This window comes from Aegilops tauschii, chromosome 3 (genome assembly GCF_002575655.3).
Source record: "Aegilops tauschii subsp. strangulata cultivar AL8/78 chromosome 3, Aet v6.0, whole genome shotgun sequence".
In the NCBI taxonomy this organism is placed as follows: Eukaryota; Viridiplantae; Streptophyta; class Magnoliopsida; order Poales; family Poaceae; genus Aegilops; species Aegilops tauschii.
The window spans coordinates 625,445,645-625,459,190 of NC_053037.3; the positions used below are offsets into that span (position 1 = coordinate 625,445,645).

Here is a 13,546-nt window from a genome sequence, read left to right on the forward strand (position 1 = left end):
CACTGTGTATTCCCCTAATGATAGATAAACATGAGAAAAACTTCACACAACAAGAGTTCATAGTTGGCGAATATGTAATGCATCATTTTTCCAGTTAGTGAACTATACCATTGCCTTGAAGGATATGGATATACTGTATGTTGTTTTCTTCATATTTCGACCATGAATACATGTAAACTGATCAAAAGACACAGCCATAGCATAGTTTAGGTATATATTATTTTAATCTTTAAATGTTCCATCCTTAAATATGTTCAGAGTACGCATAAAGGCATGCCAATATTCTGCACGTGTGTAAAATTGATATTGTAGTGTCCAGTCCTGAAGAATCATATGCCGTGAAAATTATCGATGGGCAGAAGAATTATGATGTCAGTGGTGGTAATCATGGATAATAAAAGACAAAGATCAGATTCATGCAAAATTTTCTATGTTAAAGATGTATTCATTTGCCCTACTGCTTTTGGTATGACAACTGCTAACTGAATATATTTGAATTTAGCTCATGTTGACATATGTATTATTTCTGGACCTATATTGTCTTTGACTTATGGATTATTTAATGAATCCAATGCATCAGATTTATGAATTATTTAATGATTCTAATGCAGCACTACCTTAGTAAACCTGATTCATTATAGTGCTATTTTGTGATATCCCTTATATGATATAGTGTAGACAAGTAAACAAAAAATATATGAAAATGTAAAATCAAATGCTTTTTTCTCTTATGATGTTGCAACATATATAAGGTCCATATAAGCTAGAGACAGGGAATGGGTATGTTTTCCGTTGCAACGCATGGGTATGTTTGCTAGTAAGCTCTAACCGGACTAGCAGTACAAGCCCACACCCGTACAGGACACAAACTTACTCTATGGCCTGGAAGCTTCCTCGCCTCTGTCCGGGAAAAAAAAATCTTCGCCTCTGGCTGTCTTTAATAGACGAGACGACACCACTGCCGCCGCATCAATCCGCAACCCAACCCCCAAAATCCACAGCAATCGCAATTATGCCGAGAGCGACCATCCACCAACGGCTGTCAAAAGGAAGGCGGCCGACTCCGGCGACGAGGATGCTCCCGAGGGTGGGGAGTTCCCTTCGCCGGTCGACATGTTCCTGGTGCCAGCCGACCTGGCTATGCTATGGGAGAGAATCAAGTCAGATCTGCTAGCCTTCTCAGAGGCGGCGGTGCTGGACGGACGTCAGCTGGACGATGCGGTCGGTAGGGTCATCAGGGAGTCCAACCCCTCCACCGTGACGCCGACCGCCCGAGGCATGGTTCGCTTCGGCGACTATGACATCAGCTAGACCTTCATCCACGACAACTGGCTGGGGTTGCCCACCACCGAGGACCTCCCGCCCACCGGGGTGGTCCCGCCAGGGTGGCTGGATGAGCGGATGCGGGAGCTAGACGAGGAGGTGCAGCCGGAGAAGAGGTATGAGCCCGACAGCTTGCAATTCCTGCTAGCCAAGATCCGCGTCGACTTGCTCACCAGGGGCTACGTCGAGCTCCCCGAGCTCTACCTTGACTTCACCGCGCCCGTCCGGGTTCAGCCCTCACCAGCAGAGATTGATGGATCAAGCAGTTTATGCAAAGGATGCACGCCTGATTCCTAGTGATCCGTTTCACTCCTGGTTTATCATACATATAGAGTGGATTTTCTGAGTTCCCATGTAGCAGGTACTAGCTGTAACAAACTTTTAGATAACTGAGTTTGTCCAACGATTACGCAATGCTTTTTGGAGACTCTTGTGTTTGTTTTCTATTCTGACAATGGCCATTGCAATGTTGTTGTGTGCCGTGCCGTCCTAGTTTTCGTGTAACTCCAGCATGCTTCCTTCTCTATTTATCTATCTCTTGATTCCATATTTGGGTTACTCAGCCGTGTGATTGTGGTAGTCTAGCATTTATGTATTCTTGTGTCCTCATATAGATCGTGTTACAGTTTGGAAAATGTTTTCTTGTCTTCTGTGGCATGTAAAGATCGCATATGTTTTGTACGTGATCATGAGTTCATGACTAGGCCAACTACTGTATTAATTATACTTGTGCTGACAGTACTAGCTAGAGGGCGGGATTGCAACCCTAGCCGGGGGCTCCTCGTCCTTCCATCCCTCCCTCCGCCGCCGCCGAATTACGCCGCCGGCCTATAGCCCGGGGGCTGACGGCGGTGGCGGGGGCTTTCCCTCTCTCCTGCACCATGGGAGCGGTGCAGAGCCCCGCGGCGTATGGTGGCACGGCCGATCTGGCCTTGGTGGCGCGGTGGGCCTTCCTTCATCGGCGGCTGCCTCGGCCTAGGGCGGCGATGGTGGCGGGTGCGGCGGCCGTCCCTGCTTCGGGCTGCGGCCTTGGCTGTGTTCGGCGGCAGCGGCCGGATCTGCGCTGACGGACCATCTAACCTCAAATCGGCGGTGGCGGCATGGAGGGCCTGGTGGTTGGGTTGGCGTCATGCATGGTTTGCCCTCCGGACAGATCTGATCTGGCTGGTGCGGCTTGCTCGATGCGCGGCGGCTCAGATCGGCGGCGACCCGTGCACACGATGCTTGATGGAGGTTGTTCGAGCGGATCCGGGTGAAAACCTCGTTCTTGGCTTGATGCCAAGACCGGCGTTGGCGGCACTCTTTTGTGTCATTACCTTCTTGAAGGCATCGCCGTGGAGAAGCCCCAGACCTCTATCCGCTACCTTCGGGGGAAACCCTAAATCAGTAGATCGGATGACGGCGGCGCGTTGGTCTCGTTTCCTCCTTGGGGGCGTCATTCTTGGAGGCGTACACATGATCGAGGGACCAGTGGGCGGCTTCTTTGGTGGAGCGGTGCTTCATCCTACACATTGATGGTGGCGGATCTCGGCGGCGTGGCGCAGTGGAGACTCGGCGCCCGATGCGTGGCGATGGACTCGCGCAGGAGGACCACGATGTCTGGCGTCGTGGTGGCGTCGATGGTAGAGAGACCTGGCATGGTAGATGCAACAGTACAGCTCTGAAGATGGATTGGTAGCAGGTGGCTGCGGCGGCCTCATACCCGGCAGGCGTCCTGGTTGAGGAGTGCGCCGGACTGATAGGTGCCCCATACCTGGCAGGCGTCCTGGTTGGGACCTCAGGTCTTAAATGTTAGGTTTGGCTGCAAGGTCTGTTTGGTATTAGGCCCAGATTATTAGCATCTCTTCATCGACTGGATAGGAGTAGCGACAGATGTTGCCTAGACGGTGGCTTTAGTCTTACTGTTGTATGACTTTCTAAGGTCTTGTGTGAATAACTAATAAAGTGGCTGCATGCACCGTCCAGATGCAGAGGCCGGGGGTCCTCCTCCATTTCTAAAAAAAATGAGTTCATGACTATGTTTTCCCTATTTGAATGCAACAAGTGACTTTCAGCAAACCAACCTGTGGTTAGATAGTTAGGAGAACAGTGGTATTCTCAGCCCATCAGAGTTCAAGTATTAGACTTGACACTGGTGCTCGTATTTTTCTGGATTTATATTTCATGCATTCTGGTGATGTGCATCCAGTGAGAGAAGACATTCCCGTTGACTACAAATACATCTGTGGCGACTTCTCTTTGGCTTGTGTCAAGTTTGCATCTTTAAATCTATCGTCATCTGTTGGCAGCTTTCTGTTTTCAAACCAACAACCTTCGAGGTGTGCCTTTTCTGCAAAATAAACTATCTAATTCGAGTATTGGCATTGGGAGAAAGGGAATACATGCAGCACACAAGATTGTATTGATGTGAGGGGTATTTGTACAGGTTTACATGCACATCGTGGGTAGCCTATCAAGCAAAGAATAACGACCACCTGTGCTATACGTGGGACCATGAGATTGTGTACATGCGACATGGACGGGTAGACGTTGTCGGGAGTCCCTTGGTAACAATGTCCGCTATAACTGCTGACTGGTGGGCACATGGAGGACGCCCAGCTCGTCGAACTGTACCTTTTGGCATATGAAATGGACATCGAGCTCGATGTTCTTGGTCCACTTGTTATGAACTGGGCTTGGAGAGAGATAGACCGTGAAAACATTGTCGCAATAGACCACATGCCACCATGAAGTTCACCGAGTAGCTTCCCGAGCCAGAAGCAATTCGCAGCGACATTGAGGACAGCATGGTACTCTCCTCACCAGTGGAGCAAGAGATGGTTGGCTAACGCTTTGACGACCATGAGAAAAGCGAGCCCCCAAGGTAGATCAGTATCCTGACGTCAAGCACCGCGTATCCGGGCACCCAACCCAGTCAAAGTAGCCGACGAGCTCATGGATGGAGGAGATATAAGGTTGAAGGCCATGACCAGTGGTGCCATGAGTGTAGTGGTGCCATGAGTGTACCCGAGCACGCACTACACCATCGCCCATTGGGAGTCACGCGGGGCGTGCTTGTCAAGGCACACTTGTTGCCCAACATAGGCGTTGTTGGGCGGCATGAGCGTGAGGTACTACCAAGCTTCGACGATTCTATGGTACAGGGGGCCATCTGCAGCAAGGGCACCAGTAGAGGCAGACACTTTGGGCTTCGTGTTGTCAGGCGTGGTAGCGGGCTTGAAGTTAGTCATGGCCGCTAGGTCGAGGAGCTCAGTAGCGTACTACTCCCGTGAGTGGAAGAACCGACAGTCGTGTGGCTTACCTTCATGCCGAGGAAGAAGTACAGAGGGTCCACGTCCTTGATCAAGAACTCCTCATGAAGACGATCGATACACTGCGTAGAAACTTGATGCTCAACACTGCGAGGACAGTGTCATCGATGTAGAGCAGAAGATACCTCGTGTCCTTATCGCGTCAAAGCACGAACAAGGAGGAATCCGATGTCGTAGTGTGGAAGCCAAGTCTTGAGATGAATGCGACAAACCGTTGGTTCCAGGCGCGAGGCACCTGCTTCAGCGTGTACAGTGATTTGGCAAGAGGCGCAGACGATATGGGGGTGGCCCACATCAAGGAAACTAGCAGATTATCGGCGGTACACGCGCTCGGTGGCTAGACGATGCTAGACGCACCCCCAGGACAGGGGCTAGGAACCTTATTCCATCTTCAGAAAGTCAGTGCGGTCCTGTCTTCCTGAGCATGACAGAAATCCTAACAAAACTTGAAGAAACATCTGAAACGGAGCCCTCCCGCCGGTAAGGGCTGGGATCCACCACACACCCATGGTCCTAAGGAGACCCGAGACAACGCGGACCAGCGGCGGCGCCCGCCGGAGGCAAAGGAACCTCATTCTCTCATGGACCAATTTCTGTTGTATTGAGATTGATCCTCATCAATCTGGTTGTAGGTTAATTTTTCTTCTTGTTAAATTGCATGCTAATTTTTGTTCTTGTTAAATTGCAAGGGTAGAAAATGTTTCTTCCTGATTTACTATCAACATCGACTAGAATATTTTCTTGTGGCTATTGAACGATCTACTATGTCGGGAGGACTATAATAGTACCATGAAAGATCGGACCGTCTACACACACGAATTAGCGTATCTCTAGTTTTTGCTTCATCACGTGGTATTTAGAGCAAATCTTGTTCATAGTACTGTGTTGATCAAGATGTCGAACTCTGTCAACAACATGGGCGCCGAGGATGCTGCTGATTTTGAGGAAGTTGTATGTCCCGTGTAAGCAGATGATATTCCTCAAATTATTGAGGATGGTTTTGACCACACGTGCAACTATGTCAAGCAATGTCATGAGACACTCGAGGTGAAGCTCGGAAAAAGGATGGATGATCTGATCACCAGGTTCGACGGTTTGGCGGACATCATCAATACACCAAAGATGGATTCCGCACCACCATGCTCCACTGCATTACGTACCAGCAGCTCGCGATGGACATGTCGGCGTGCATGATTGCCATCTGGTGGCACAACCTCATGCTAGAGATGACGGCTTTGACGACAACGTTGATCATGTGGCGGGGTACGCACCACGACTGCGACATTATGAGCCCCATCCTGAAGCTGACACTCATGGCAGAGCGCTTGACCGAGTGGGTCAAGTTGCACATGTTCCCATGGATGACGGAGTGGGCGCATAAAATTTTCAATTCCTTCAATCTACAGCAAGTGCGAACCAGAAGGCTATTTGGAGTGGGAGATGTGTGTTGATCAAAAAATTTATGCCCATCATTATAGCGAAGATAAGAAAGTACAACTTGCTGGCATTGAGTTCACCGGTTACGCGCTAGTTTGGTGGAATCAAATTTGTCGTTCAAGACATCACCCGATGACTTGGCAAGGGATGAAAGAATTCTTGAGGCGACGTTTTGTTCCTGAGCACTATAAAAGAGATATGTACAACAAGTTATAGTGGCTCTCTCAAGGTAATATGAGTGCTGATGAATATTACAAGGAGACGGGATATACAATATGTTTTGGTGAATCTCAATATGTTATTCTCAATGATAGAGGACAGAAATATACAATATGTTTCCATATTGGTGAATCTCACCAACTCTATTACAAAGAAGGATTACAATCCTATCATAGGAAGATTCCCCGGCAGAAAAAATATCATAGCCGAGTATCTGGATAGTGTGCTATGATTATTGAGTGACAAAAAATATATGAAACTTTACATGTTACACCAAGACTTTTTATTATTTATGCAAAAATAAGCTATCAAGCGAAGCAGGGACGGTACATGCGCGAGTCAAAGATATAACATACAATCCATGTCAAAGAAAAAAAATTAGATTCGTTTAGAAAAGTTAACTAATACATTATATACTATTAAATATTAAATCATGGTAAAGATAAAATATATCCCTAGTCAATAACAATTTTTGCAACCTGGAAAATAATAAGGAATCAAAATTGACTATCAATTACTACAACTAGGAAAACAATTAATAGATAAAAACTTCTGCCCAAATTTAGCTCCTCTTTTAACACGAAATTTTCAAAAAGCATCCCCTCATTTTCTTCTATTGTAGATGCCAGGGTTTTAAGTACATCTTTTTTAGGCCGGTGAGTGTGAGGCGTTGGACATATTCCTGGCGTCGCGACAAAAGGGTGCAATTTATACTAAACTATTTTAGTTCTTAGTAATTATAATTTACCTTTATGACAACTAGTGGTCTGTTAGGTGTTCAAAATATGTTTTTAACCAATATAGTTTTTTTCTCATGCATAGTGACTACATAATGGTATCACTAAATATTAAGATACAATATTTTTATTAAATGATTATAGCATTGGTTGTGCAGAATTTAATTTCACTAAATTTAAAGCATATATTAATTAGAAAGAGTGTGATGTAGTTGTTTCCTTTGTGAGACATTGTCAATTTTCTGTTTAACTAAATTATTTTAGATCAAAGGAAAAATAGATACGAACAAAAATGTAAGTCTTGATAGATAACTTATTGACCCATAGATTAAGCTTACATAGATATATTGGTGTTAGTGTCTATTATAGTTTCGCTAAATATCATGGAAGAGATATAAAAAATTGATTGTTGTTTCTAGAATGAATGCTTGCCTGTTTGGGGTGCAAGTAAATAAACAGAAATAATTACCTACTACTAATAGAAAATTGTAGAATGAAAAATTAAAATGTATGATTCTATAGATATTTACTTGCACCCAATCCAGTAAACTACACCAGCGAGCCAAATAGTAAAAGAAAACTACTCCAGCGATGGCCGCCATGTCATCCATCCGCGGTTTGCTGTCTCGACCCAACTATTGCCTAGTCCAAAGCACCCCTGATGGTGTCCTGGACAAGGGGATACTCAAAAATTTGCAGTACTTGAAAAATGATCGTGGTTCCGAAAAACTTTCGGGGTTTCAACTTGATCACTTTTTTGAAAAAATGTTCAGATTCTCAAAATTTGTTCGAAAATTTGCAAAAATGTTCGGAATTCAATAAGAATCACATTTAATATTTTTACTCCTTGCTTTCAAAAAATGTTCGAAATTCAAAATTATTTCCTTGTTTTCAAAAATTTTGTTCATGTTTTTTCAAAAAATTATTCGTATTTTCCAAATATCTTCAAAGTAATTAAAAACTGAAACGCTAATGTACACAATTGTGCTACAGTGAATATGCTGCTGCCGGCGAGTTCTTAAAACTTTCGCGCTCTCTCGAAAAAGAAAAGAAATGCGCTTGAACAAGTAATAAACAACAACCATAAGCTATGGTGGCTAGTACCAGTGTACCACGCGTTTTCTCTGGTGTTCTCACATAGTCGGATACAAATCTCATGGACCGGTGTGTATGCATATGTACACCCACAAGCCCTGGTGGTAACCTACTTTGTCTAGTTCACGTCTAAACCTATCTCCAACTAGTCCACGTACATAAAAACTCCTAATACCATACGGCCAAAGCTCAAGTTTAGCTCTAACCAGACTAGCACTACAAGTCACACCCGTATAGCACACAAACTCCATGGCTTGGAAGCCGACTCTCGAACAAGACCCTTCAAGTATGAATGTTTGGTTCCCTCAAAAAAAAAGTATGAATGTTCGGACAACTCCAACAGGTCTCCCTGCTAGCTACGGTTCCTCGCCTCTGCCCTAAAGAAAATGTTCCTCGCCTCTGGCTGACTTTAATAGATGAGACGACACCACTGCAGCCGCATCAATCCGGAACCCAACCCCAAAAATCCGCAGCAATAGCAATCGTGCCGAGAGTGACCATCCACCGATGGCCGTCAAAAGAAGGCGGCCGACTCCGGCGATGAGGATGCTCCCGAGGGCGGGGAGTTCCCTTCGCCGGTAGACATGTTCCCTTCGCCGGCCGACCTGGCTATGCTGCGGGAGAGAATCAAGTCAGATCTGCTAGCCTTCCCGGAGGCGGCGGTGCTGGACGGACGTCAGCTGGTACTCGAATCTTGAGTATAGTACTTCTCTGTTTCTCTTCATAAAGATCATATTGATGGTTGCCCACACAGCTCGTGATTTTGCATATAATACAGTGGCCAGTAGGGGTACCTTTAACCAGTGCTCAACAAAGTTGCAATTTTATATGTTCAAAGTTGGAAGACTAAGATGAAGAACTAAAAGCATTCGATTGATTGGAGATGCATGTTTTAAATTAGTGTGGGAGGATTGCATTGTCTACCACTTGCTTTAGAGGAAAGCGATGTGCACAATCAGCTACAGAAAAGGATTCTTTTAGAGAGAAAACATATATTTGTATTGGCACACTTGGGTTCACCTCTTGCTGTCAAGTCGAGCATTCGTATTCACTCTTCTCCCGAGAAGCCGGGGTCTCCTGAAATGAGATGGCACCTGGCAGACAAGATAGTATCAGGTTTAGCAAAAGCATGAATTTTTTTGTTGACATTTAGCAAAAGTATCTATCTTTTCTTTTTGTGGGACGCAATCAATCATGTTTCTTTTCTTTTCTTCTGGAGGAATAGAATGAGGATTCCAAAGAGTGTATAAAGTTTGATATGGGCATCTTATTCTATTAATGAATCTGTGTAAGTGGGAGCTCCATTGATGACTGACTGACCATCATCCGTGTGAAAGCTTTTCCAGGACGGCATCCATGTACAGCATGTAATAAGAGTCACAAACATCCATGTACAGAACTCCATGGAAGAAGAGTTCTCCAACTGGATCTACTACTATATAATAAGAGTAAGAAACACATAGCATCATCACCAGCACCAATTCACCATGACGACCTACCTGCTTCTGTCACCGCTCCTCCTCGTCCTCCTCCTCGAGGCAGCAGCAATCATGGTAGTGGCCAGCCAGCAAAAACATGGTGTTACGCCGGCACCGATCACGCTCCCGGGGTGCCCCGACAAGTGCGGCCAAGTGAGCATCCCTTACCCCTTCGGCATCAAGGATGACTGCTACCTCCCAGGCTTCCGAATCACCTGTGATGACACCTTCCATCCCCCCCGCGCCTTCTTTCCCGCTGATGCTACTTTCGGCTGGGGGCAAACCAAGACCGAAGTAATCTACTACTCCACCAACATCATCCGCGAGCCAGATAAGTTTATCAACTCATCCTGGTCGCCTGTTGAGCTCTCGGGCGTGTCCGTGGTGGAGGGGAAGCTACTGGTGCACGCCCCGTTCAGCTACGACTGCAGATTCAACTCGACGTGGAACACGGCGAGAACGATAACTATACAATTCCCGTACCAGAGTCCGTTCCTGCTGTCACAGGGAAGCACCGTGCTGATGGGCATCGGGAGATCTGCCAAGGCCCAGCAGAACCTTGGTCCCAGTTGTGAGGCGTACGCGGGAGTCTCCCTGCCCAAGGGCATCAACACGACGGCGTGCTCAGGCTGGGGCTGCTGCCAGGTCGCCATACAGCCCGAGCCGTTGAGACCCGGCGTGTTCGACGTCAGCGTGTATCTTGACAGGGAGTACTACAAAAACAAAGATTGCTCCTACGCCATGCTTGCGGACAAGTCCTGGTACAACTTCACGACGACGGACCTCGACGGCGACGTTTTCTTGCGGAGGAACGACGCCCGAGGGGTGCCCGTCGTGCTAGACTTTGTCGCCGGTTTCGATCAATGTCCGCGACCTCATCAACCAGCGCCCAAGGGATACGCGTGCACCAGCGACAACAGCATGTGCGTCCAAGTCCCCTTCTTTTACACTGATGCCTACATCTGCAGGTGCTTGGACGGGTACCAAGGCAATCCTTATATACCAACTGCTGGTTGCCAAGGTAACATATATACTAGACCTTTCATCAATTCGTTCATCTAGTAGGAGTATCTGTGGCATTAATTCATCTATCTAGCTATTTATATTACTAAGAACTATGCACGCTTGCCTGGTTTGTAGACATTAACGAGTGTGAGCGGCCAGATCTGTACCCTTGCCATGGGATATGCCAGAACATGGAAGGAGGATACAAGTGCACCTGCCCTGCCGGAACCAGGGGCAATGCCATACAAGGGCGTTGCACCGATATATTTCCTCTACCAGCAAAGCTGTCACTAGGTAACCAACTTAATTACCCTCAACCTATCATCTAAAGAACAAATTTGGATATGCATATGATTTGGCAAATTTGTTTGACTGTCTTTATATATTGCGGCATAGTCTGATCCATGTTTTTACTAACTGACCTTATATCGATCTGTTTGTTGATCACATAATCACAAAGGTTCACTTGTGCACAAGGTCTATAAATGGTTTGATCTATAAGGTATATAACGTGGTTTCTTTGCTCCCCGTATATAGGTGCAACCGGCGGTCTTTTTCTCATAGCACTTTTGGGGTTTGTCGTCCTTCTCCGTAGAGAGAAAAGGAAGATGAGACAATTTTTTGAGAGAAATGGCGGCCCTGCACTAGAAAAGGCAAAAATTATAAAGATCTACACAAGAGACGAGCTCAAGCAGATTATAAAAACTACAAATTTTATAGGCAAGGGTTGCTATGGTGAAGTTTACAAGGGCTATCTTGATAATCAACTAGTTGCGGTAAAGAAGCCCATTAAGGACAATATCGCACCAAACGAGCAATTTGCAAACGAAGTCATTATTCAATCTCAAGTCATCCACAAGAACATTGTTAGGCTCGTAGGTTGTTGCCTGGAAGTTGATATGCCGATGCTAGTTTACGAGTTCCTCTCAAGAGGCAGCCTCGATGACACTCTTCACAACAACAACAACAACAACAACAACAACAACAACAACAACAACAACAACAACAACAACAACAACAACAACAACAACAACGACGATGACAAGAAGAAGGTGACTCTTGACATAGATAAACGTCTAAATATTGCTGCAGAATCAGCCGATGGTCTTGCTTACATGCATTCAAAAACTAGCAAGACAATTCTACATGGTGATGTGAAACCAGCAAATATACTCTTGAATGATGATTATGTACCAAAGATATCTGACTTTGGTATATCAAGGTTGATTGCAAAAGATAAAGAGCACACCTTAACAGTCATTGGCGACAGGACTTACATGGATCCAGCATATCTACAAACTGGCCTACTGACAGAAAAAAGTGATGTCTACAGCTTTGGAGTTGTACTATTGGAACTTGTAAGTGGGAGAAAGGCTACGTATTTGGATAACAATAGCTTACTAAGAAACTTCCTTGATGCTCAGAAAAAAGAGATGATACCAACCGAGTTGTTCGACAAAGAATTTGAAGAACCAAGAGATTTGGAGCTTCTTAGTAGCATTACAAGGGTTGCCATTTGATGTCTTGGTCTTGATGTGGATGAAAGACCATCAATGACAGATGTAGTAGAGCGCCTTCTCGCATTGAAGAGATCTCGTGTGTAGTTATAGATATAAATGTATGCGTGCTTTTAGATTGTAGTATGAAGAACATGTATGCTTTGCTCAACAAGATAGGCATGAGTTTTGTGAACTGTTTCCATCAAAGCAGGGGAGGTGTGCCTTTGCTCTAAGAAAATTATGAATGCATTTGTAAGATCTGGGAGTAAAAGCGTTTTTATGGCAAGGAATCTCAATCGATTAATAAAATTTGTCTTCTTGTTATTAGCCTTTTCAAATGTATAATGGTCATTGCTGATTGTTGATTAGCTTGAATATCCGACAGCCACAACATATTGTTGATTAGCTTGAATAAAATTTATCTTCTCGTTACTAGCCTTTTCAAATGTAATGGGCATGAAATTGGAGTACCAAATATTACTCGGCGGAATTGTAGACTATCCATGTTGCTTCATAATATGCATGTTCAATACATTTGGAGAACTCTGGGGTAATGATGTCTTGAAATGCTTCATGTGCAAAGATGACACCACATTTTCTGGAAGCAGCACCACCATTTTCTTCTTTTTTATTTTCATGTAAAAACCACTCCACTCATATACATACAACAAACTAGTTCCCAGAAAAATATGTACAATAAATTCAGTTTGAATATTGCAACCAGCAGATCCCCCCTTGTTTTCCCTTTGAGCACGCACAACCAAGCTTGTTTTTTAGCACTCGGAACCCCGCTTGTGGACCCAGTTGTAAGCGGGTGTATAGTATAGAAATCATATCCACCAGCCACCACTCATTGCCTCCCAATGACATCTGTTTGCTCTTGGGCTTCAGTGGAGTAGAGATGGCTGAAGCTTTTGTTTTGGTGTCATGCTTTCGGGTGGAAGCTGGTGAATGTTTTGGTGACGTGGTTTTAACTAAAACCACGACAATAATTCTATGATTCATGCAAGACGGCACCAGTTTCTTCTTCAGGAGCCAGCCGTTATAAGTGAACTTTTATCGTTGGGTCTATCCTGTGATAAAAGAGGTACTCTTCGTACAAAATAGGTTTGATTATTGGTATCTAGGTTAGATAGAGACAAGGTTTGGATTTGAACTGTATACGAGTGATGAGTCCCAAGATTTCTTGTTGTTGCGTAAAACTGGCCCACCCCGCAAAGTTAACATTACAGTAATCAAGCACTAGTAGCATGGCATTTTGGTGTGTTTTCCTTCATCTTTTCTATTCATATCACTTCTCTTTAAATGCATTAAAGGTTGTTTTGTCCTGAATGGATATCCTCGTGTTTTGTTCAAATCTCAAGTGACCCTATGTACTAGTACTACTATGCATTTTGCATACAGTGATAGACTGATAATTCATGCCATGTGGATTTATTGAA

The 13,546-nt window shown here is 45.0% G+C and overlaps 1 protein-coding gene across 1 annotated transcript; it reads left to right on the forward strand.

Annotated features, from left to right (window-relative positions):
• Window positions 1-9,563: 9,563 nt before the first annotated feature.
• On the forward strand, window positions 9,564-12,369 carry LOC109758536 (wall-associated receptor kinase 1). The gene is made up of 3 exons (XM_020317396.4): window positions 9,564-10,621; window positions 10,741-10,899; window positions 11,143-12,369. Exons 1-3 carry the CDS (start codon window positions 9,610-9,612, stop codon window positions 12,123-12,125), a joined length of 2,154 nt encoding a protein of 717 aa, XP_020172985.1. The 5' UTR covers window positions 9,564-9,609; the 3' UTR covers window positions 12,126-12,369.
• The last annotated feature ends 1,177 nt before the right edge of the window (window positions 12,370-13,546 follow it).